This window comes from Erpetoichthys calabaricus, chromosome 4 (assembly GCF_900747795.2).
Source record: "Erpetoichthys calabaricus chromosome 4, fErpCal1.3, whole genome shotgun sequence".
In the NCBI taxonomy this organism is placed as follows: Eukaryota; Metazoa; Chordata; class Cladistia; order Polypteriformes; family Polypteridae; genus Erpetoichthys; species Erpetoichthys calabaricus.
In genome coordinates, this window is record NC_041397.2 from 99,162,384 (window position 1) to 99,187,986 (window position 25,603).

General features: G+C 39.0%; 1 protein-coding gene across 1 annotated transcript in view; it reads left to right on the forward strand.

Annotated features, from left to right (window-relative positions):
• LOC114650158 (protein diaphanous homolog 3-like) overlaps nucleotides 1–25,603 on the forward strand; it is a 1,033,571-nt gene that overhangs the window by 648,886 nt on the left and 359,082 nt on the right. Inside the window, exon 21 of the mRNA XM_051925675.1 lies at nucleotides 15,837–16,076. Coding sequence (XP_051781635.1) covers nucleotides 15,837–16,076 — 240 coding nt within the window. The remainder of the gene's footprint in view (nucleotides 1–15,836; nucleotides 16,077–25,603) is intronic.

Sequence of the window (25,603 nt, forward strand, 5' to 3'; positions counted from 1 at the left end):
TACATTCACTACCTGAAAAGTGACCAGACATAGAGGCTCTTTTTTATAAAGAAAGTAACTAACTAGTTCCTTGGTTTGCTGATGTTAAGGTTTAGACAATTTGTTCCACACCAAGAAACAAAGGTCTTCACCTGACTCCAACACTCCGTGTCATCCGCCTTATCAATACATCATATACTGAATGTTCAGAATCATCTGAGAATTTCTGCAAGTGACATGACTTGGTGTTATATCTTTGAGGTGTACAGAGTAAAGAGGATACAGGACTCTTCTTTGTGGTGCTGTAGTGTTGCTTAAATCCATATCAGAGACACAATCCTTGAGCCTCAAAAACTGTGGTCTGCCTGACAGAGAGTTCATTATCAATGACACAATAGACTCATCCACCTGCATATCTCTGAGCTTACCCCATAACAGGATGGCTAGATGGTACTGAAGGCACAGTAGAAATCAAAAAAACATAATCCTCAGAGTGCTGCCAACTTCTTTCAGGTGAGAATAAGCCTTGTGGAGCAGATGGATAATTTCTTCCTCCATTAAAATTTTTGTCAAACAGGCAAACTGCAGTGGGTCCAGATGGTCTATCATAAGAGGACTCATTTTGTCCAGGACTAGTCTTTCAAAGTTCTTAATAATGTGAGGCATAAGTACCACTGGTCTGTAGTCATTAGACTGAGTGAGACATTAGAGTGAAGAGACTGTTTTCAACAGCAGCAGCACTTCCTGAAGCCTTAGGGACAGATTGAATAGGTGATAGGGGATACCACAAAAGTGGTCAGCACAAGCGTTGTCAGATCGAAAGTCACTATTTGAATATAATTCATATTTATTTGAAAATGCTTTTATTCAAAGGCAAAATCTGCCATTCAATTGTAAAAGAATGTTTGTTTGATTTGCTATGCAAAATTGCAGTATTAAACTGATTTGTTTTTGCACGTCATATCCATGTTTAGCCTTTTCATATTTTTAAATAGCTTGTTATCTTCATTAGAAAAACTTACAGCCGGACCTCTTCAAACTTTTATTTTTTTATTCTGTTTCACTGCTCTGTACTTTAATTTTAAGATGTACTCGCAGCAGTTTTTCTTGATGTTTTGAAGGTGTGGTGTCCCACAATTATTCCGTATTTCGTGGCTGCTGGTTTGACATAATAATGCGTAAAACAATAAGGTGTAATTAAAAATATTCAGGCCATCTTTATTAAAATATTGCTGTATATACAAAGGATAAAAAAAAAACAGATTGTGTACACCCTAACTTAATACTGTGACGATCCTGTAAGCTGCACAGTATATGTTTTCCGGGTGAGTCCACAAGTGCCAATTGTTTGTTTATTCTGAATAGCGAGATATAAATAGTACCCTGTGGCTGCTCGTATGACATCTCCATAATAATAAAATAAGTATGCTATTGACATGCTTCCCTCTTGCCTGCTCTTTTACTTTGCTTGCTGTTGTCCCCCTGTTGTGGTGTTAGTAAATGGCCCATATTCTTCTTAATCCTTGTCATGACAGCACGCCATCAAAGCATCAACAAAAGGAATTGAAATCCTTATGAGCCACATACACTGTCATCAAGCCTCACTACATAATTGTTAATATTTAAATTTTTTTATGTGTGGTACTTTTGCAAAGCATGAAATGCTTATGACAGTGTTACGCAGGTCTTGTCTGTTGCATTAACTCAGGTGGTGCCCTACTCTACAAATGTAGTGATATGTCTTGCTGCTGCAAGAACAGCTATGAGGATTGTGAAAACCACTTTTTGTGAGGGTACAGGACAGTTGAGTGTCAGGGGGGTAATTCCATGTCAAAACATTTTGGACCTCATCGTCACAGATTTTAATCACTTGGTGTGCTGATTTGGTCATATGAGAAACCCAGGGAACTGAAATTGGGTGTGTCTTGGATCAATATTAAGGGATATTTAAGCTAACAGTTTGAACTTATTGGGTGAGGGGGATTATGGCTTTGACTGGCTATCCATCCATCCATTTTCTTCCACTTATCCGAGGTCGGGTCACGGGGGCAGCAGCTTGAGCAGAGATGCCCAGACTTCCTTGTCCCCGGCCACTTCTTCTAGCTCTTCCGGGAGAATCCCGAGGCGTTCCCAGGCCAGCCGGGAGACATAGTCCCTCCAGCGTGTCCTGGGTCTTCCCCGGGGCCTCCTCCCGGTTGGACGTGCCTGGAACACCTCACCAGGGAGGCGTCCAGGAGGGCATCCTAATCAGATGCCCGAGCCACCTCATCTGACTCCTCTCGATGTGGAGGAGCAGCGGCTCTACTCTGAGCCCCTCCCGGATGACTGAGCTTCTCACCCTATCTTTAAGGGAGAGCCCAGACACCCTGCAGAGGAAACTCATTTCAGCCGCTTGTATTCGCGATCTCGTTCTTTCGGTCACTTCCCACAGCTCATGACCATAGGTGAGGGTAGGAACATAGATCGACTGGTAAATTGAGAGCTTTGCCTTACGGCTCAGCTCCTTTTTCACCACGACAGACCGATGCAGAGCCCGCATCACTGCGGACGCCGCACCAATCCGCCTGTCGATCTCACGCTCCATTCTTCCCTCACTCGTGAACAAGACCCCGAGATACTTGAACTCCTCCACTTGAGGCAGGATCTCGCTCCCAACCCTGAGAGGGCACTCCACCCTTTTCCGGCTGAGGACCATGGTCTCGGATTTGGAGGTGCTGATTCCCATCCCAGCCGCTTCACACTCAGCTGTGAACCGATCCAGAGAGAGCTGAAGATCACGGCCTGATGAAGCAAACAGGACAACATCATCTGCAAAAAGCAGTGACCCAATCCTGAGTCTACCAAACCGGACCCCCTCAACACCCTGGCTGTGCCTAGAAATTCTGTCCATAAAAGTTATGAACAGAATCGGTGACAAAGGGCAGCCCTGGCGGAGTCCAACTCTCACTGGAAACGGGTTTGACTTACTGCCGGCAATGCGGACCAAGCTCTGACACTGGTTGTACAGGGACCGAACAGCCCTTATCAGGGGGTCCGGTACCCCATACTCCCGGAGCACCCCCCACAGGATTCCCCGAGGGACACGGTCGAACGCCTTTTCCAAGTCCACAAAACACATGTAGACTTGTTGGGCGAACTCCCATGCACCCTCCAGGACTCTGCTAAGGGTGTAGAGCTGGTCCACTGTTCCGCGACCAGGACGAAAACCGCACTGTTCCTCCTGAATCCGAGGTTCGACTATCCGACGGACCCTCCTCTCCAGAACCCCCGAATAGACTTTTCCAGGGAGGCTGAGGAGTGTGATCCCTCTGTAGTTGGAACACACCCTCTGGTCCCCTTTCTTAAAGAGGGGGACCATCACCCCGGTCTGCCAATCCAGAGGCACTGTCCCTGATGTCCATGCGATGTTGCAGACACGTGTCAACCAAGACAGCCGTTCAACATCCAGAGCCTTGAGGAACTCCGGGCGTATCTCATCCACCCCCGGGGCCCTGCCACCAAGGAGTTTTTTGACCACCTCGGTGACCTCAGTCCCAGAGATGGGGGAGCCCACCTCTGAGTCCCCAGGCTCTGCTTCCTCATTGGAAGGCATGTTAGTGGGATTAAGGAGGTCTTCGAAGTACTCCCCCCACCGACCCAAAACGTCCCGAGTCGAGGTCAGCAGCGCACCATCCCCACCATATACAGTGTTGACACTGCACTGCTTCCCCCTCCTGAGACGCCGGATGGTGGACCAGAATCTCCTCGAAGCCATCCGAAAGTCGTTCTCCATGGCCTCCCCGAACTCCTCCCATGCCCAAGTTTTTGCCTCAGCAACCACCGAAGCCGCATTCTGCTTGGCCTGCCGGTACCTATTAGCTGCCTCCAGAGTCCCACAGGACAAAAGGGACTGGTAGGACTCCTTCTTCAGCTTGACAGCATTCCTCACCGCTGGTGTCCACCAACGGGTTCGGGGATTGCTGCCACGACAGGCACCGACCACCTTACGGCCACAGCTCCGGTCAGCCGCCTCAAGAATAGAGGCACGGAACATGGCCCATTCGGACTGAATGTCCCCCGCCTCCCTCGGGACATGGTCGAAGTTCTGCCGGAGGTGGGAGTTGAAGCTACTTCTGACAGGGGGCTCTGACTTTCCCAGCAGACCCTCACAACATGTTTGGGCCTACCAGGCCTGACCGGCATCCTCCCCCACCATCGAAGCCAACTCACCACCAGGTGGTGATCAGTTGACAGCTCCCGCCCCTCTCTTCACCTGAGTGTCCAAGACATGTGGCCGCAAGTCCGACGACACGACCACAAAGTCGATCATCGAACTGAGGCCTAGGGTGTCCTGGCGCCAAGTGCACATAAGAACACCCCTATGCTTGAACATGGTGTTCATTATGGACAATCCGTGACGAGCACAGAAGTCCAATAACAAAACACCACTCGGGTTCAGATCAGGGGGGCCATTCCTCCCAATCACGCCCTTCCAGGTTTCACTGTCATTACCCACATGAGCATTGAAGTCTCCCAGCAGTACGAGGGAGTCCCCAGAAGGTATGCCCTCTAGCACCCCCTCCAGGGACTCCAAAAAGGGTGGGTACTCCGAACTGCTGTTCGGTGCATACGCACAAACAACAGTTAGGACTCGTCCCCCCACCCGAAGGCGAAGGGAGGCTACCCTCTCATCCACCGGGGTAAACCCCAATGTATAGGCTCCAAGTCGGGGGGCAATAAGTATGCCCACACCCGCTCGGCGCCTCTCACCGGGGGCAACTCCAGAGTGGTACAGAGTCCAGCCCCTCTCAAGGAGATTGGTTCCAAAGTCCAAGCTGTGCGTCGAGGTGAGCCCGACTATATCTAGCCGGAACCTCTCAACCTCGCGCACAAGCTCAGGCTCCTTCCACTTCAGAGAGGTGACATTCCACGTCCCAAGAACCAGCTTCTATAGCCGAGGATCAGACCGCCAAGGTCCCTGCCTTCGGCCACCACCCAACTCACACTGCACCTGACCTCCTTGGCCCTTCCCATAGGTGGTGAGCCCATGGGAAGGGGGATCCACGTTGCCTCTTCGGGCTGTGCCCGGCCGAGCCCCATGGGTGCAAGTCCGGCCACCAGGCGCTCGCCATCGAGCCCCACCTCCAGGCCTGGCTCCAGAGGGGGGCCCCGGTGACCCGCGTCCGGGCAAAGGAAAACGCCGTCCAAAGTTTTTAGTCATCATAGGAGGTTGTTTTGAACCGCACTTTCTCTCATCCCTCACCTAGGACCAGTTTGCCTTGGGTGGCCCTACCAGGGGCATAAAGCCCCGGACAACAGAGCTCCTAGGATCATTGGGACACGCAAACCCCTCCACCACGATAAGGTGGCGGTTCGAGGAGGAGTGACTGGCTATATTGCCCTAAATATAAGTTGCACAGAAATGGTTCCAATATTGTTCTAAATATCTTTTCCAATTATATGTTGTTCATAAAACTGGCTGGCTATATTGCCCTAAATATAAGTTGCACAGAAATGGTTCCAATATTGTTCTAAATATCTTTTCCAATTATATGTTGTTCATAAATACTATGCTATCCCTTAAATAAAAAATTACCATGTTAAGTGTGATTATAATATAAAAAATTGAATAGCGAAAAAAACTATATTTTAAAATTGGTCAGTTTTTACTAAAGCTATCTTATAATGTCATGAACATCTCCAGAAAATTTGGTCTTTGGTTTTTTAGTTGTTGCTGAGTATCATTACTTATAGGCAGCATCACATAGTTTCATATCAGTAACGGGCCTTTTTCATGGCTTTTTCTGGCAACAGTCCAAAATTGTTGCACTGCCCAAACAAGGAAAGGACTATCACTTGCCTGCCAGTTATCGCCCAGTATCCTTAGTTAGTGTCTGCTTCAAGGTAGTGGAATGGCTGGTTCTCCAGCATATCTTACTCATGGTAAAAACTATCCTTTCACCTGACCAGGCTGGGTTTCGCCCAGGCTGCAGCACATGTGACCATGTAGTGGCACTAACCACCTTCATTGAAAAAGGTTTCCAGCACAAGCTAAAAACAGGAGCCATTTTCCTTGACGGCTGCTTATGATACTGTTTGGCATATTGGATTGTTGTTGAAGATTAGTTGAGTTCTACCTCAGTGGTTAACCCATGTGTGGGATTGTGCCTTCAGAACTGCCTGTTCCTTGTGAGCATGTGGAGAATGCACATAAATGGGTTACCACAAAGCTCTGTCCTTTCACCAACACTCTTCCACTTCTACACGAATGACCTTCCCAAGACATCATCTCGAAAGTTCATTTAAACAGACATCTGTTGTGGGTTGTCGGCAATGTCCTTTGATAAGATGGAGTTTGACCTGAACAAGGACATGACTGCCCTAGAAGATTACTGTCGCCAGTGGAGGCTTATCCCCAATTCATCAAAAATAGTCTGAAGCGTCTTTTACCTCCACCACAAGAGTGTAGGCATACTGCTTAATATCACCTTTGAATGGAAAAAGGATTGACCACGACCCCACCCCATTTGATCTTGGAGTCATTCTCAATAGAATCTTGTCTTTAAAACAGCACTTGTTTAAGGCTGCTGTTAAAATTAGGATGAGAAATAACCTACTGTCAAAGCTGGCAGGTACATCGTGGGGAACCGAAGCAAATGTATTCAGGTCTTCCTCCTTGGCTCTGTCATACCCAGTGGCTGACTATTGCTGTCCAGCATGGAACCACATATCTCACTGTAAACTGGTGGATACACAGCGTGATTAATCTATGCATATCATAACAGGCTCTCTCTGTCCAACACCTCTCAAGTGACTAACGGTGCTAGCTAACATATCACCACCTCACATTTGTTGTGATCTTGCTACTGCAGGCTTTTTAACAAAATGCAAAAAGCAAGATTGTTTATTGTTATATAGCAAGATTTTCCACCTTCCAAGACTTTGTCTCCTTTCCAGGCACCCAATTTGGTGGTTGCCTAGGGATGTTATTGTTACTAATGCATGGAAAAAACTATGGGAGATAGACCCTCCTGCAGACTCTTTCCTGATTAATGATCTGTCAAAATGCATGCCAGGTTTTGACCTTCCCAGGTGGGACTGGGTCACGCTGAACCGCTACCGTACAGAGTTTGGCAGATTGCTGCAAACCTATATAGACAGGGGTATCGTGACAACCTGCTCCATTACTGTGAACAATAGTACAGTAATCCCTCCTCCATCGCGGGGGTTGCGTTCCAGAGCCACCCGCGAAATAAGAAAATCCGCGAAGTAGAAACCATATGTTTATATGGTTATTTTTATATTGTCATGCTTGGGTCACAGATTTGCGCAGAAACACAGGAGGTTGTAGAGAGACAGGAACGTTATTCAAACACTGCAAACAAACATTTGTCTCTTTTTCAAAAGTTTAAACTGTGTTCCATGACAAGACAGAGATGACAGTTCTGTGTCTCAATTAAAAGAATGCAAACATATCTTCCTCTTCAAAGGAGTGCGCATCAGGAGCACAGACTGTCAGAAAGACAGAGGAAAGCAAACAAATCAATAGGGCTGTTTGGCTTTTAAGTATGCGAAGCACCGCCGGTACAAAGCTGTTGAAGGCGGCAGCTCACACCCCCTCCGTCAGGAGCAGGGAGAGAGAGAGAGAGACAGAGAAAAACAAACAGTCAAAGATCAATACGTGCCCTTCGAGCTTTTAAGTATGCGAAGCACCGTGCAGCATGTCGCTTCAGGAAGCAGCTGCACAGAAGATAGCAACGTGAAGATAATCTTTCAGCATTTTTAGACGAGCGTCCGTATCGTCTAGGTGTGCGAACAGCCCCCCTGCTCACACCCCCTACGTCAGGATCAGAGAAAGTCAGCGCAAGAGAGAGAGAGAGAAAAGTAAGTTGGGTAGCTTCTCAGCCATCTGCCAATAGCGTCCCTTGTATGAAATCAACTGGGCAAACCAACTGAGGAAGCATGTACCAGAAATTAAAAGACCCATTGTCCTCAGAAATCCGCGAACCAGCAAAAAATTTGCGATATATATTTAAATATGCTTACATATAAAATCCGCGATAGAGTGAAGCAGCGAAAGGCTAAGCGCGATATAGTGAGGGATCACTGTATACCATGGCCCACATCGTCAGTGACTGTCTCATCTTAAAGTTCAGTGGTGGCCTAGACATGCTGCATACAACCTCGGCATCTTCTGTTTACTAGTTGAGATGAGAGAGATAACTGCATTCACTAAACAACAGCATTGGAAGCAGACATTTTGAATAATTTCAGTGTTCAGGCTCCACATTCGTACTATCCAGGTGATAGCAGATAGCAATCTATTAACAGGATGATGAATCAGGTTGTGGTCAGATCTGCCCAAAGGTGCCTGAAGTTTCCACATATTGTCATCTTTAACATTTGAATGGAGCATGTTCATCTTGTTTCTATGAGTAAAACATGACATGAACTGATGGAAGTTTGTCATTATTTCCTCCAAAGGCACATGGTTGAATTAACCATGTATTATAACTGTGGGGTCAGAATGAGTCATTATTAAAGTGTTAGTGACAGAGTGAATAATTTACGTTGTTGATTCTCCATTTGCATAGGGAGAAGTAAAATAATAAGGATGATGTATCTTATCTCCCTGGGCAAATAACAGATCAATTCCAACTGCCAGAATTTAAGGGTCTCAATTATAAACAGTGGTTTTAACTGTAATAGCCCAACCTTTATACCATTCCTCATGTTAATAAATGGCCAGTCTGCCTCCTGCCTTTTTTCATACCACACTAAGTCTCAGTATGCTCAAATAAGATGACATTTGTCCAGAATTAAAACAGTGTACTAGTTTTATGTGCCATGACCTGCTATGACTTCAGACTGTTCAACCATCTTATTTGTGAACAATCAAACATTTCTCATTACAATGGATGGCAGACACATTTTGAATCCTTTTCATTATTCTCACATCATCAGAACTCCCTCTCCATCTTGCCACAAGCAGTTCTTGTAGTATAATGTAACTGATTCACTTAGGCAACCACAATCACATCTCAAATAGCTGATTACAGGATTATTTAACACACTGCCTTTATTTTCTCAGTGTCTCTTGAATTTCCAGGTGTTGCAGACATAAGGTAGCCTCTTGGTCCTCTTCGTGACTCCTTCTGATTTTGTAGCCCATTTGAAGGGCAGTCAAGACAAGCTAATGGTGGTCTTTGCATTGAGTGCAGTTCATCAGTAAATTTAATCTGATTCATAGTGGCTACTATCAGCAACAAGCCAGATCAAATCTAATCTTAATCAAATCTAGTAACTAGTAAAAGAATTACAGAAACAAAAAGAAAAAAAAAAATGAGAAAAAACAGAGCTTCTGTTAAGACTGCTGTTTCCACAGTGTCCAGAAGTTACATCTACAGGTATATGTATAAAACACACACTCACAAATGGACATATTAATTTATGCTTTATTTTATATGACATACTGTATATATAATAAAATATCTATCTGTATGCTCCTTGTATAATCCTAAACCATTTAACCTTTCCAAATTTGGAATTGATTCTCTCTAGGATCCTACAGACAGGATAGACTACTTTGGAATCCAATTTTTTTTTTTTTTGCACACCAGTAGAAGGATTTAACACTATTCTGGAATCTGAACCCTTTAAACATTCTATAAATATACTCAGGAAACACTGGGTGCTTAAGCTATTTTTTAATACTGTATATATAAAACAAAGATGTTTTATTTAGCATGGTAATGACATTTTTTGTACTCCTTAAATGATAGCAGTTGCAAACGAATGCTTGACAAGGAGTCATATCTTAGGTAAACATTTGATAGCCTGTAGATAGTTTGTTATTTTGACTAGAATAAGTGTTGCTTAAGTATGAGTGAATCACAAATTCTGAAAAAATAGATTTATACTGTTTTGTCTCTTACAGTTAACGAACAAATAGGACTCCTAGCATAGTTCTAACAGGAGACCAAATATAGCCAAGGCTGAGATAGAGCTTGCCACTGTATAATTTGATACAGTGCTAACTGCAGTACAAGTGGGAGGCGGCCCAGCTTGCTTGGCTGAGGGGAGGAAATCTTATTGCTCAGCTCTATGAGCTCTTGCTTTTGCCTCAAGGCCCTGTGTTGGCATCCCATTAATGCTGCCTCGGAGCATGACTATCTGTGAGTGGGAGTGTCATTGAGAGCTATTCCTTATTGGTGACAACAGTATACATTTTAGCTGTATACTGTATGTTGTGTATGCAAGCAGTCTTTCTTAAGATTAGAACTGTTCTTGATTTTAACTGATTAATAATATTTTTCCTTTGAAAGTTAATTATACTTTTTTAGCATAGGGTTCACTTAATATATTTTGCAGACAGTGCAACTGGAGTTTCAATTTCAAATGGATTCTCCTATTTTTCTTTAAAATAAAAACAAATATAAAATAGTCGACTTGAAATAAAATAAATTGGCTTCACTGTTTTTCAAAGAAATGCAAACTTCAGTTCATTATGCTCTGTCTCATATTAAATCATCTTAAACTAAATAAATAAGTAACTAAAATCAGTGCTTTGGGGTTTTTAAATATGAGAATGGATCTGTCTAGATTTTGCACTGAGAGTGTTGTACACAACAAAAACATTTTTAAGAATTCTATATTTCTGGAAGTTAACTCAAAAAGGCAACTTGTTCTTTTGTATGCATGTTTCTGCCTTTTTGGAAAGAGCTATTCCCATGTGATAACAGATTATTTTAAATAGTACTAAGTATAAATTTAATAAGTTGACTTACAGCGTTTCCTACATCTTCCTTTTTATATATCAGAATACTACACCTTCACTAGGTGAGTTTTCCTTATTTCAAGTGCACTGTTATACTTCTAGCATTTGCAATTCTCATGGTTCTGCTTTGCATGTTATTTTCCCTCCTTGTCTCTCCAAATGTGTTGTTCACAGTTCTCCACTGGGTGGCTATAGCTCCCCTGTTAGCACAGAAGATTTTATGCACAACTTCTAAAATTATATGCATCTTTCTATTGCTAAGCCTCATTGCCTTCAGTTCATATGAGCACCCCCATCATGTACAGCATGTATGTTATAATTATATGTTTGCAGTGCCTGTTGTTTTAAACATTTTGACAAATTATGACTGCTGTCTGCCTATACAGTCTTTTTTCAGCCTGCCAATATTCTTGCAGCTGTTGGGAGTAGTAATTCTGAGTGTCGGTGTGATTACAGTGTTTGTTGTGTAGTGAAAATGACAGGAGTATGCTTACTGGGCCTTCAGCATGATGCTTTGTCTTGGCCTGGCCCTAAGCATCTACTGTATACTAAATATCGTGGCAGTATTGTTAATTTTTTAATTCTTGTATATTTCATAACCAAGTCATGGTATTTTCAAGCTTTGTTTTTCCATCTTTTTATACTGTTTTACTTGTTTAAATTATTTTCATTGTTTATTAAATCTAAGTTGTTGCACTAACTTTTAATGTATGTGATCATTTGATTTATTTATCACGTTTACTGTACACAAGCTTGGAACTTTTTGTTTATATTGCATGGCTGTTTCTTGCTGGTCCCCTCCTTGCCATTTCGTTAAAAGATTTGTGCATTGATTTTATTCAAAAGAAGCCCTTCAGTATTTTGTAACTACAGGCAAGAAAATGTCTCCTGGGCACAGCATATTTGCCAGTAGCCATCTTTAAGGCATTTATTAAGATGTGTGTCCCTTTGAGACATTCAAAAAGACTTGCATTCTTAGAACCTTAAAGCACATCTCACAACATTCTTGGTTCCACTCTACAATAGCTTTTAAATAAAAGCAGTAGCATATAAAAATATATTTCTTTATATATATATATATATATACTATTTATATATATTTATATTCTTGTACTGACATGGACAAGTTCAGTTATGATACAGTTTCAATCTAACATACTGTAAAACAGAGGCTCCTTACTTCTTTAGAAGTGTAATGTTGTCTGGCCATTATTAACTGGAACTGTGTTAATGCTGGAATTATACCCTCCACAAACTTATCAGTGACAAGGACAACGTTGAGCACTAAACTAGTCACAGATGGCAGCAGATCTCTTATTTTCAATCATAAGTAATCAAAGTTTAACAAAATGAAAACGTCACAATTGCAGCAATACAAATTAGTAAGGACAAGACTCCCCCGTATGTAGTTTAATCACTCTTATAAATTCAACGTTTAGCTCCATCTATACTGGATGAATGACAAATGGATCAGATTTAACAGAGTCAACTGCAGATTGATCTAATACTGTGGCAACATTCAAGTGTTGTTTATTGAAAGTTGTATATTTTATTATTGTAATTATAATAGTAATTCTTTTTTTTTTTAATTTGTTTTTTTTTTTAACTAAGAAAACATACATGGCATATACACCTTTCAGCTACCCAGAATTACTACTGAAGTCCAATATTTTCTCTTGACATACTGTCTAAGAAAATCACAAAAAGAAAATAATTTGGTGAAGGTATTTTTAGTAAAATGGTTATAATGTACAATGTAGTTTATTTTAGAGTTTAGTACCCTGTGGGTAAGTACAGAGAATAGTTACTAGGGCACTGATTGTTAAATCAAATGAAGGTCTTCTTTACTTTTTAATCTTGTAAACCTGATAAGAATCCTAATGGCGGTGTTCCTACCTGGACACACTAGGCCATCCTCTCCTTTGCAAATTCTCCCACCTCCTCCTGGGGGAGTCGTCAGACCCTTTCCGGGTAATTGAGAGAGAGAGAGAGAGACAGTTCTTCCATTGTGTCCTGGCTCTGCTCCACCGTAATTGTGGACAATCTGGCAATCTGTTCTTACAGTGAAATGACTCAGTCAACAAACCTCCACGCCCCTGAGGTGTCTTGCAAGTCCCGATAAATGTCTAACACCCTGCTCTGTTGGCAGCCAAATAATACTTCAAAAGGACTCAACTCGGTGGATGCTTGTGGGGACTCTCAGACAGCAAACAGGATGAAAGGCACTACTGTATCTCAGGGGGTCAGTTCGTCATGGACCAAATCATCTGTTTTAGGGTTTTATAAAATTGTTCAGTCAGGCCATTTGTCTGCAGATGATAAACCATGGAGTGTAACTGCTTACTTGCAAAACTTTCACATAGTTGCCTGATGATGTGAGAGATAAAGTGCATGCCTTGATCAGTCGAAATTTCGCGAGGGATACCAATATGTGTGAACATTTCTGAGAGTGTTTTTACAATAGTCCGGGCATCCACCTGCTGCAGCATGGCTACTTCTGGATATCTTGTGGCGTTATCGACTAACACAAGGATGTACTGAAAGCCACTTTTACTCATGGGAAATGGGTCAACAATATCTAATCCCACCCTTTCAAAGGGGACATCTAAAATAGGCATTGGTACAAGGGGTGCCCAGGAGGGTCTGTGAGCGGAAATTATTTGACAGTCTGGACAGGCCTTACAGAATTGCTCTATATCCTGGGCCATATTCACCCAATAAAAGTGTTTCGAAATGCATCCCCTTGTCTTTTCCGCACAGAGGTGACCGCCAAAAACATGATTGTGTATATATATATGTATACAGTATAATAATATATATATATAAAATCCTAAGCCTAAAAGTGCAACGATTTTATGTGATGTTTTTATGTCACTTTTTTGTCGCACTTTAAATCGGGCTTATTTTAAAACCTACATATATATGTTTGGTATCATTCTTTTCAGAATTTATCAAACGTTAATGTGATGTTGTTAGATTTTCAGATTCTTATTCCGTTTTTAAATTATAAGCTAAAAAATATCAGTAACTCACGTCTTGCGAGACGGGACTTTGTACCAAAAGATTTAACCATGCCGTGGGCCAGAAATAAAACACAAAGAGTAGAACAGCTGCTGTACAGGATTTTAAATGTTTGAAGCACCGCATGAGTTGCAGATAATGCAGCACGGCAGCAGCATCAAGCCAGAAGCTACTCAAGCAAAGTGGAGGTAAAAAAAAATAATTATTTGTTTCCCATTGTATCACCGTTTAAGAGAGGGTTTTGGAGGACCGAGCACATCTCCTTGGGGTGCATTCAGGCCCCCCTCTTCACAACACGAGTGGCAGAGAGATATATAAAAGCCAAATACCACTGACTGACTCATCACGAAATCTCCCGAACCATGAGGACTTGGGACTTGAAATTTGGAATATAGGTTACCCTTGGCCCATATGTGCTCGCTAAGAAACATTTTTAAAAATTTCAGGGTCCAAGCGCAAAATAGTTTTTTTTAGACATGTTTGTATTTTTTTTTCTCTATAATTTGCTTAAACATTTCGGTTGATTTTGCGACTTCTCTCATTGTGCTAAGAATCATAGTTCGCAAAACATCGGAAAACCGATGTTTTATATTATTTGAAATTGGAAAAAATCAAATTTTCAGTTAGAGGATCTGTACAAAATTTTTTCAAAACTTGGCAGGATTTAATCAATATTATTTTAAAATAAGAGAATTAACTATTATTGTATTTAACTCCCTTCTCCATCTCTTATTTATATAGATATTTACTTCTCCCCTTCTTTTGTCTAATGTTGCCTTATTAAAAAGCTTAGAAATTTTCCTTTAGCTAAGCTCTCCTTCTCAGGGATGGGGTTTGATTTGTTTTCAAATTTGTTGGGTTATAAATGGATCTGTTTGTATGGAATGATTACAATGAAAATTAATAAAATAAAAATATAAAAAAAGAATCATAGTTCGCTTGCAGGAGCGATATATTCGCACTAATCCGAGACAAAGGCTGTAGGCCAAGGGGAGTGGGAGGAGTGACGTCAGGAGTAGAGAGCTGGGCATGGCCCTCCTCACTGTCCTGTTTCACTACTATGCGGGCAAAGCCACGGGGGATGGCTAGTATATATACATATATATATATATATATATATGCTATATGTGTGTGTTTGTGTGTGTGTGTATATATATATGTGTTCTTTTCTTTAAATGTCTCTCCATATTTCTGCAAACACAACTTTGGTGATTAAAGTACAAACACACAGCTAAATTACTTTTACTTAAGACCACAGCTTTTGGTTAAAGGATAATTCTGACTTCCTAAGTGTTCTGCTTCTTGTTTCAGATGTTAATTTCTGTAATACGTTTTTAGGTAGGGTTTCCTTATTATGTCTGTTTCATGCATCTTGTTTGTGCAAGTTGTACTGCATAGTGGACTGATACATCTGTGTTTTCAGTGACGAGTTTTGCTTTTAATTCTTGACGAGTCTAAAAACACTTCAGAGCTTTTTCTTTATCTTTCATATCTTGTTTTGAATTCAACAATTCTTGTTAATTTTCTATTTGGTAATGATATTTTGGATAATGGAAATTGGAAGCAGACAACTTTTAGACATCTTAATGTAAACCTTGAAATTTACCTCTGTTTTCACATCTGCAATCAGTTGCTTAGAGGAGCTTAATGCTTTTGAGTGTAAGCACAACATCCTAAAAGGTTAAAAAAAACAAAAAAAAAAATCAAAGCTGGTGGATCAACTAGAAGAGTATTCAAACTTTCTCACATGCAACATGTTATGTTTTATTTTTTCAGTCTGCTAAATTCAGAAATAATGGTAACCGAGACCTAACATTTTCATAAATAATTAATGACTAAATTTGTTTCCTGCAGCAGTTGTGTTAACTCTTTTTACTTAGAAAATCAGCATAATGTGTAGTACAACAAGGGATGTCCAAACTTTTGATCAAGACTTATTCTTTCATCACTTCAACTATGTTGGAGAGGTATTATATATCAAATAATGTCTTTGATGCAGTGATTTTGAAACTGCAGTAACTAATCAGCTGGCGTTATTGGTTTAAACTATAAAGAAGTCCTATGTTTTCTCTCCAATTAGATGAGTGGTGTGAAGAGGCTGCGGCCCAGGCTTAATGCCCTTCTCTTTAAGCTGCAGTTTGAAGAGCAAGTGAACAACATCAAACCGGATATCATGGCTGTTAATGCTGCTTGTGAAGAAATCAAGAAAAGCAAAAGTTTCAGTAGGATGTTGGAGTTGGTGCTATTTATGGGGAACTACCTGAACTCTGGCTCACGGAATGCACAGTCCTATGGTTTTGACCTGAGCTCCCTCTGCAAAGTGAGTTCATTGTTTTTATTCAGTAAACTACAAAGAAAGCAGTCCAATTCATGTTTATGAAGGCTAGTAACTCTCTTTTAACAATCTAAGCTTGAGACTGGTTTATTATCATAGCTGTTTATGGAACTGCATAGAAGGTGATGTATTTCCATTATGATACTGATAATGTGTCCCTTTTGTAATGGAATCAATTGAAAGTTTCATTTATTTTGCTTCAGCAGCTCAGGTTATTAATCGTACATTTATCAATGATTTTTCATATCAAGCTATGCTCTTTTTATAGAAAAAATTAACCCCCTGTAAGAATTTGACCTTTTTTGTCTTACTACCACTTTGTTTGATTCATTAGTAATTCTCTGAATATACTGTGTCAGTCCAGATTGCCCCCTCCACATTACCTTTTAAAACACACTTTTCTTATTAAATTAAATGAGTAAAACAGTAATTCTTTAATTAAGAAAATTGAGTGTTTTAAGCAAAATCAGGGGGTTTTGTGAAAGTTTATGTATAACCTATAATTATCTCTTTTGCTTTTTACAGTGGAATAAACCCTTTTTTGCCATGCAGTTTAAACTGAATTTCACAATCCTGCTTGTTTTCATTTCATTTTGTGAATTTTTTTTTTTTTTCATGATAGCTATGACTAACATTTATATAGCACACTTCACATATTCATGCTTGGGACTACACACAAAACTCTGGACAATAAAATGCAAGTATATATCAACAGATATTAACTGACACCACTTTCTTGCTTTGTACCCAGTGTCGCCAAAATACACTACAGGTCAAAAGTTTTAGAATACCTCAGTTTAATGTCTTAATGTTTACTGAAATCAAGGCACAGAACAAATAAATAAACAATGGCAAATAAAAAGTCAGTGAATCATTAAATGTACATCATTAAATGTAGTTTTATTAAAATATTTGATTCATCAAAGTAGTCACCCTTTGCTGATGTAACAACCAAACTATGGTTATCCTTTTGATTCAGAATGACAGTCATTCTGTGCAAGCCACCAACTCTGCCTCCAGGGAAGAATCCCAGATCATCACATTTCCACCTCCATGTTTGAAAGTTGGTGTGTCACACACTGAGGAACCATCCTTGCACCAACGTGTCTGGCACAGACAACCAACATAATGAACAGAAGATCTCAATTTTTGATTTCATCGATCCTTAAGACTTTCTTCCAGTCTGCAGTAGTCCACAGCCAGTACTTCAAGGCCCAATTTTGTCCTTTAATGAATGTTTTTTTTTATTGCTACTCATTCTGTGAAACATGCAGCACGAGTCTCCTCTTCACAGTAGAAACTGAGACTTGCTTTTTTTGATCACTCATCTCACACAAGTTGGTGACCCTCAGAAACATGTCTTATTGACTGGGTTGTGACATTGGGTCTGCCAGATCTCTTCCTATCAGAATTTCTTTCAGTTTCCAAATGCTTTTGGATTGTGTAGGCACCGTGCTCACTGACACTTGGATTTTGTTTTGTTTTGTTTTTTTTTTTTGCCTACACTTCTAAGGGTAGTAATGTCTGTCTCATTTCATTTGTTAATTGCCGTTTTCTTTCCATTTTCACTGGAATTTACATCTTTAAACAGTGTAATATTGTCCAAGTAATACTTTAGAGGGTGTAGTAACACAGTCTATTCTGACTCTGTTTTAAGACAGATAGAGGGTTTTAAGTAATCAACAGAAGTTGGGACACCTGTGCAAATTGTTTGCTTCAACTTGCAAGAATTAATTTAATTGAAATGCTACAGAACATCTGTAGGTTGTAACCTATTAGTTGTTCCCTGAAGAAGGTCCATTTGTAATATTCTGAATTTTTCTTTTTTTGTTTTTGTTAATATAAACTTTAAATGTAAACCGCTGGCAGTTTACTTCTTACCGTGTCACCATTTTAGGTCATTCATTGCAATTCAACTGATTAAATTTGAAGAAAAACTGAGGTGTTCTTAAACTTTTGACAGGTAGTGTGGCTTCTGGCTACCTTTCATCCTTAAAATGTCTAAGTGAATTAATTAATGGATGGTTGAAAAGTTCTGTAAGATTGTAATCCTAATATATTTTATAAATAAATAAGTGTGCATGATTTTGGTCAGATAAGACAGGCTCAATTCTGTTGCTGTGTTTGCCAATACTGATATTAATAGACCCCACCAAAAGGTCAAAATTTGATCCAAATGAGATTGACATTGTGTACATTATGAATGATGACCTTAAAGGGTACAATACAAAAAATGAAAAATACAAAGCAAAAATAAAAACAGAAATGATTTCTGTAGAAAAAGCACAAGTGGACATTATTATCAAGTCTTTGAAAAATGTTTAATCTTGCAACTGATGTTTTGAGGCAGTACTGCTCTCTATTCAGAGGCAGACATTTGTGTTAGTCTGGATGTAGTGGCATCATATTTTCCATGTTGAATTCAGTAGGTTTAGAGAAAAACTTTTGTCCATCTGAGTCTCACATTAAAGCAGACTTGTGATGGGGCTGCACCCAGGCTTACAAGAAAAAGGAACAGTATCACTTCAGAAAGTTCAAGATCCTGTTGAAATATGTGTGCACCTTTTTATAACAGTAAGTTAAATTAAAAAGTAGGGTAACATCTTTCAGAGATTTGTCATGTTAACTGCAGTGTACCTGACCTAGCAAGCAAACCACATTGCAGTACTAGCTAGTTATTGATTTTAAAGGAATACTCTGCCCCAAAATGATACTTTTTCTATGTTACTTGCTTCATGTAATTTGTAGTGAAAGTCAAGAAAAATGTTTAATCTCTTGTTTTCATGCAGAAAGGCAAGAAACAAGTTTCTGGTATAATACATGCCAATAGTGATCAATGATGTAGAACTGCAAATAATGTGAAAACATCCATGGAAACAAAAAAAATCTCATATTACTTGTGTTAATCTCCCTCTCATTCACTGGTCAAAAGTTCTGTCTTTAATTCAAAAAGGGAACCCCATGAGGCATATAGCGTTAGACATTATTGGCTTGTATTATGTCAAAATATTTTTTTCTGTCAGTTCTGCATGAAAACATGTGATTAAAAAATTGTCTTTACTACAAATCAAATGTGGTGAGTAACATATTAAAAACATGTTGTTTTGAGTGTAGCATTCATTTAATTCTTTGAACCATTACAGTGTAGAACTGGCCAGTAATTGGATACTAATTGATAACAGGATCCTAGTTCTTAGTTCCAGAGTCCTGAGTTTGTATCCTTAACTGGGGACCACTTCTGTGGAGATTGCATGCTCTCCCCATGGTTTTCATCAGCTATAAAGATCTGAAAAACTGGCATGTTAGATTAATTGTCAGTTCTAAACTGACCCAGGATGAGTATGTACGAGTATGAATGGACATGTGTGAGTGTATCTTGTGATGGACTGTCACCCCCTGTAGTGCTGGTTTACACCTTGCGCCAAAGTTTAAAAAAAAAAAAACAAACATACTCACGGAATGCAATAGCAGCTTCAGCTTTCAGAAGTGTTAATAATCTTTTGAGCTTGGATGCAGGGGATCAGCATGTCTGCTTTGGGATGTAACTAAAATGGAGAGGTGTTTTCCTTTGTACCTAAAATAACTTAGAGCAAACATTATTGTATCCAGAGTAATTTTTTTGTTAAATAATAATTATAATAAGCATTTGTTCAAGGCTGTTCTCTGAAGACCTATTGAGTCATAAACCAGTAAATAATGCTTCTTCTTAATACCTTCTGTATAATCTGCAAAGATTACATTTATTTATTCAAAGAAAAGCTTTTACATGTTTGTTTATCGAAAACTTTGAAGTTTCAACATTTCTTTTCAGAATCTTGTGAAACAAAAATGAGATAAGTATTGTCGTTGCTTTGTCTAGTAATTAATTTGTTATATTCTTTTTTATTAAGCAAAGAAATGTGAATGTTAATAAAACACTTTATTTACCTCTTTCACATGACCAAAACTTGCTGAGCCCAGCGTAAGCAGCATATCTTTTTTTGGCAAGACACATATTAATTTAGCTGTCACCAAATAAAGACAAAGAAAAAGCACTACAAGCTGTTTTTGTAAAAAAAAAATGAAAGAAAGAAAATAAAGCAACTACTGTAATCCAGTTCTGCCGAAGACGAGAAATTCATCCATTGAGCTTCTGTATACATGCTATTGTAAATAAGTTAAATCCCACTGTTTATAGCTTATTTGCCTTAGGGGCTAAGGGTTCAAATGTGAAGTTACTGGTTATTTATTTGACATTGGTTTTGCTTAGAGTTGACTCAGGTGATTTGTTACACTATGGCCTAAAGACTTCACATAAATACCAGTACTATTATAACTGATTGTAGATTTATACTTTATTTGAAGGGCTTTTTTTTTTAACTTCATGTTGCTTTTACCACTCATTAGGGTGGCATATGGTGGTTCCCTGACAAGGTAGCTTGTGCCTTGGGACCCTATAAGACTAATGAGTGAATCTAGAAACACCAAATGAAGAAAATGTACAAAGTAGCCAGGCCCATTCCACAATATGCATGGCAAAACATTTAAAGTTATAGCATAACTTACAATAGACCTTGCCATGATCAACATTATAGTGCCTAAATTCACCAAACATCTCAATGATTGCAAGTACTTAGGCCATCTCATTCTACGGTGATTCTCTCTTCTGTCCCTTCTCCTGCTCTGAAGTTGCAGCATCCTGTCCTTTAGATGAGGTTTCTCTTTTTCTTGTGTGCCTTGTTTCAAAGCTGTTCCCCTCAAGACTGCATATTTGTGTTATCTGTCCTGATTGCTTATATCCCAGTCATTCTGTACAAGTAACGTAACCAAGCACAGGATGGAATTTTCAATACGTTTAAGTTGCTTTTAACATATACCCTTGCTGGGTTCTCATCTTTGGAGTCATTTTCGCAGACCCTAGCATTCATTAAATTCAGACTTGCTGGGGAACACTCATATGTGTTAAAATGATAGCTTAGATGATCATTTTAATTAATCCCACTTTTAAACTGAGGGCATTATTAAACATTAAAAAATCCTTTGATCAGTTTTAATACTTGCTCTGATTCATTGGTAGCTAAAAGATACTGGTTTAATGTTCACAGAACTGTAACTCCTGTCAAGGGTAATGAAAAGCAGTTTTGGATCCAGGGGGATCAGCAACTGGACTTGATTCTGAGATACAGAGATCTCAAATATGAACAAAATGAGTGACAGTGCTAAATTGTCAAATCTCCATAAAGTGATCCATACACTTATTGTGGCTCGTCAGCTGGCCTCTTGCAGTGTCATGTACAGTGCGTATTTCCTATAGTGTGATACAGTATGTCTGCAGGCTACTGCTCATATTCAGCATAAGACTCAAGTTTTCTTTTTCATGACTTTCAATCCCAATGATAAGGGAAAGACATTTTGCTACAACACACAATATAATTTGAGTGACATATTAAAATATCAGAAATGAACTATCGTGTCATACAGCAAATTAACATATTAAAGTAAACACTTTATTAAATGAGGGATGCAAAATATATTGAAAGTTAAATTCTGTATAGATACGATCATTAAAAATAAATAAGCAATTAGTATTCCATCATACTTAAAGTTATGTATGAAGACATAATCGCTTGTTTTGTTGGCTACAATTAATTGAAAAAGAAATCTCATTGAGTTTTCATAAAAGGACGATTTTGGGACACTTCTGGCAGCAGTTTCATTAATAAAGACTGCTCCACTTAATGAATTTGCAAGACTAAAAATGTCTGTTGTGTTTCTGGTGTGGCATCATGCAAAGAAAAGAGCAAGCAGCCAGACCGTGACACATTTGCATTGACTTGAAGTTCAAGGAAAGGCAGACAGGTAACTGAATAATCCAAGAGAAAATGTCAATCTAAGGAAGTAGCTGGAAGTTTCATTGAGAACTGCAGTGAGGGGAATACTATGATTGGGTGGCCTTATTACACATAAACATGCATTTTTCGTGAAAAGTGGTGTAAAGAACACAGGCAGTAGAGTGGCATAATAGTAGCACCGCTGCCTTGCAAAAAGGATATCATGGGTTTGCGTCCCAGGTCGTCCCTGCGTGGAGTTTGCAAAGCGCTTTGAGTAGTGAGTGAAGTGCTATATAAATGTTAACAATTATTATTATTAGGGAACAAATCCACCTTGTCACAGGAGTCACCCTTCACCTTTCTGTTATTAAGCAGATGACTACTTACTGTATGTGACCCACAATGAAAGAAGTCTACAGATGTGAATTTGTTTTTGACATTGCAGAGTTCTTCTGTTTCTGTTATAAAGTGAGGTTTATTTTTAGGTTTACTGAGTCTCCTAAAGGTCAAATTATCCACTGATAAACAGAAAACAATTTGGAGTTAAACTTCTTGTTCCTGATGGTAGTGAACCCTGCTAAGATCATATAACCCCATTCACTTGGCACACGTGATCAATAAGTAGTCAGAAGAACATAACATCGTATGTAATATGCTCTGACTGTCTCTGTCACCAGTTCTCAATCCAATTTAGCACTTCTAGGAGATTCTAAAGAGGAATTTCTAACAGCGAGTTCCACCATTATTAGATACTATAGAGGTAGATAGGTACGTACGTACATACTTTATTAATCCCAAGGGGGAATTCACACACTATGAGAACACCGAATAATGGAATTTCTCATGGTAGACTAGTGTCACATACAGTATCTGTAATAGTATTACAGATACTTCTAGAGTCTTCGCCAAGGTATGTTGAAGCTTTTTCTTGTGGCATGTTGTGGGTCAGTACTCCGTTAGCATAATTTATGCTGGTGTTACCAATACTTGTATTTCAATATGCAAGAAAATGCATAAATATGTCATTAATAGTAACTGAAATATGTAAGCTAGAGAGCATTCATAGTAAGTGAAATATGTAGGCCAGAGAGCAAATTTAAAGTATATTTTAGGATTGTGATCTGTATATAACACTTCAGAATTTTAAGATTCAGTTCCATTTAGTTTATTGTCATGATATTTTTGTTTCTGTGTGCAGGAATAAACACAGCCATACAGTATAGCAGATATAAATTACTAAATAGGCCAATGATTATTTAACAAAAAGGTAATCAGAAATAAATACAAAAATTAGTATCGGATATAAACATGCACCTGATAGAAAAAAATAAGACAGTAAACCGGAGTTGGCTGTCTGAGTGCTTACATAATGTAGTCTCAGTCACAGGTCAAACATGTCACTGTAAGGGAGTTAGCAGTTTGATGGTCTGTAGTTCTGAATGTTACAGAATTTTTTTTTGCATAGTGATTGGTAGCAAACAGTATGTTATTGGTGTGTATGGCATACTTTGCAATAGAAAGGACCTTCATAGGGCATCTCTAACATAAGTGTCCTATATGGATGAAACAGATATAATGCAACATTGACATAATTTATGCCAAACTAATTTAACCATTTATTAAGCACTGAACAGAATTGTAACTTTATTTAGTGCATCTTCCATTACATGTATTTTCCATTTTATATAATACTTTGTATATTGGGTATTTTAAATGTTTAAAGCAAATTGTAATATGTAGGTTGTACTAGTTTAAAACCTGAAGACAGAAAAGTGGACATTATGTATATTTCTTAAAATTCCAAGGCATACATACATACTCTATAAACATTCAGCACATCAGAATACCAAACAAACTTGTGAATCTCAGTTACAGGTAATTTGCACTGTTATCTAAATCATCAGATTATCCTGCCATCTGAGCCTGGCTATTTCATTCTTTCCTATTACAGTAGCAGATAAAGCAATTATATCTTTGACAATACCTTTCACATTTTTTCACAAATCAAAATCTGGCAAAAAGTGTAAGCATTGACTCCTCTTTAAAAGTATATTAAAAATATTTCAAACTAGCTGAAGCATCATAATTTATCTAGTTTACCCTTTTCAAAAAGGCCTTATTCCCTATCACTTTATGACAATTACAGTACAACTGTACTTACACATTGTGCGGTATGCATTTATTTTTCAGCTAGTTTATGGGCACATCCATGGCAGATGATGCCAGAAGGATTTTGTGGTGGACTACAGTTACCATCATAATTGTGCAGTGTGCGCCCATGCCAAATATGGTGATCACACAGTCTGCATGCTGTGACACCCACTGTATTAAACCTAGTTCAAAACTGATGATACTAATGCTGAGCAGTATGATTATGAGAATATTCAATGCAGTTACACTCTGGCAGTGCAGTAGCATGTGTGTCGGTGAGGGTGATCACCATCCCTAACTCACCCAAAATTCTAGGAGCACAGCATACTTCTTCTCAAATCATAAATGGTAGTCCCAAAGCATGCTGGTTGGTGTACAGTGAGGTCTGCCGTGATTAGCATATATAAGCATATTGAAGCCTTCCCCACTGACGTCACAAATAGCACTGGAGCAAGGCACTCTTAGACTGAGTCTTTGCCTTACTTATACTACTTGTTTTTGAAAGAAATGTTTACAATATGTTTTGCATTGCATTGGATTTTAATGCTATAACAGGCAGCAGTTGCCTATATTGTTTTTCACAGCTTTACAATTAATTTTTAATAGTATCAACTTAAGAAAAGCAGTCTTACATGTGCCTAAACAATTTTGTATGTATGATTTTACATTCTGCATGCTGGTGTTTGTGGACTGGCACTTTAACGTAGAGCATCAAGCCTTGACTCTGCTCTTTCTATTTTCCTTAAAGAGCAATATTAAAAATATTTTATCAGTAATATTATTTTATATCATCACAAGACAAAAGAGTGTTTTTTCATTCTTTCTTTTTCTTTAACATTGCCCACTGTTTATTGAAATTGAATTCAAAAGAAAAGGAAATTATGTGGTTGTACCTTATATGCATCAGGGAATACAGTTTTTGTGGTTTGTGGTGACCATCAAAAAACTAGGCTTGTAGTAGATGACAAAATTCTAAAGCACTGGCATTAACACTGTAAAATATAATTGCATGCACATTAACTCATACACAGTGTGGAAAATGCTTTGGAAAATAATTTTCGGTGTATGCTTTATGTTTAAGAAAGTGTATTTTTTATATCGCAGTCATTGAGGAATGTCCTGTTCTTAAATGTTAAATTCTTTTTATTTTTCTGTACTGATTATAATAAGTGATCATTTTCTTCCCTCAAAGTCAACCAAAAGTAGAATAAAGACTTGCAGAAGCAAAATACTTTATCAGTTTCTCATTTTGTTTGGTGTCAGGTTGGTGATTGCAAATGAGCTAATGAGGGTTCTTCCTGCAGATCCTTTCAGATGGTGATTTTAAAACTAACTCAGTACCTTCTAATTACATGCTTTTCAAGCAAATCTAGTGCTTTTTGAAGTTTTAAGAAGCATGTTTCCTTTTGTGTGTGAGAAGTTGTTGTTTCACTTGTCAGCCAGCATCGACAGAGTGGCTTTTACCAACCCATAATTGAATGCTAAACATGCGCTAATCATCTGATGCAAATATAGGCTTTAATGAGAAATGGTAACGTGGCTTTTTAGCTG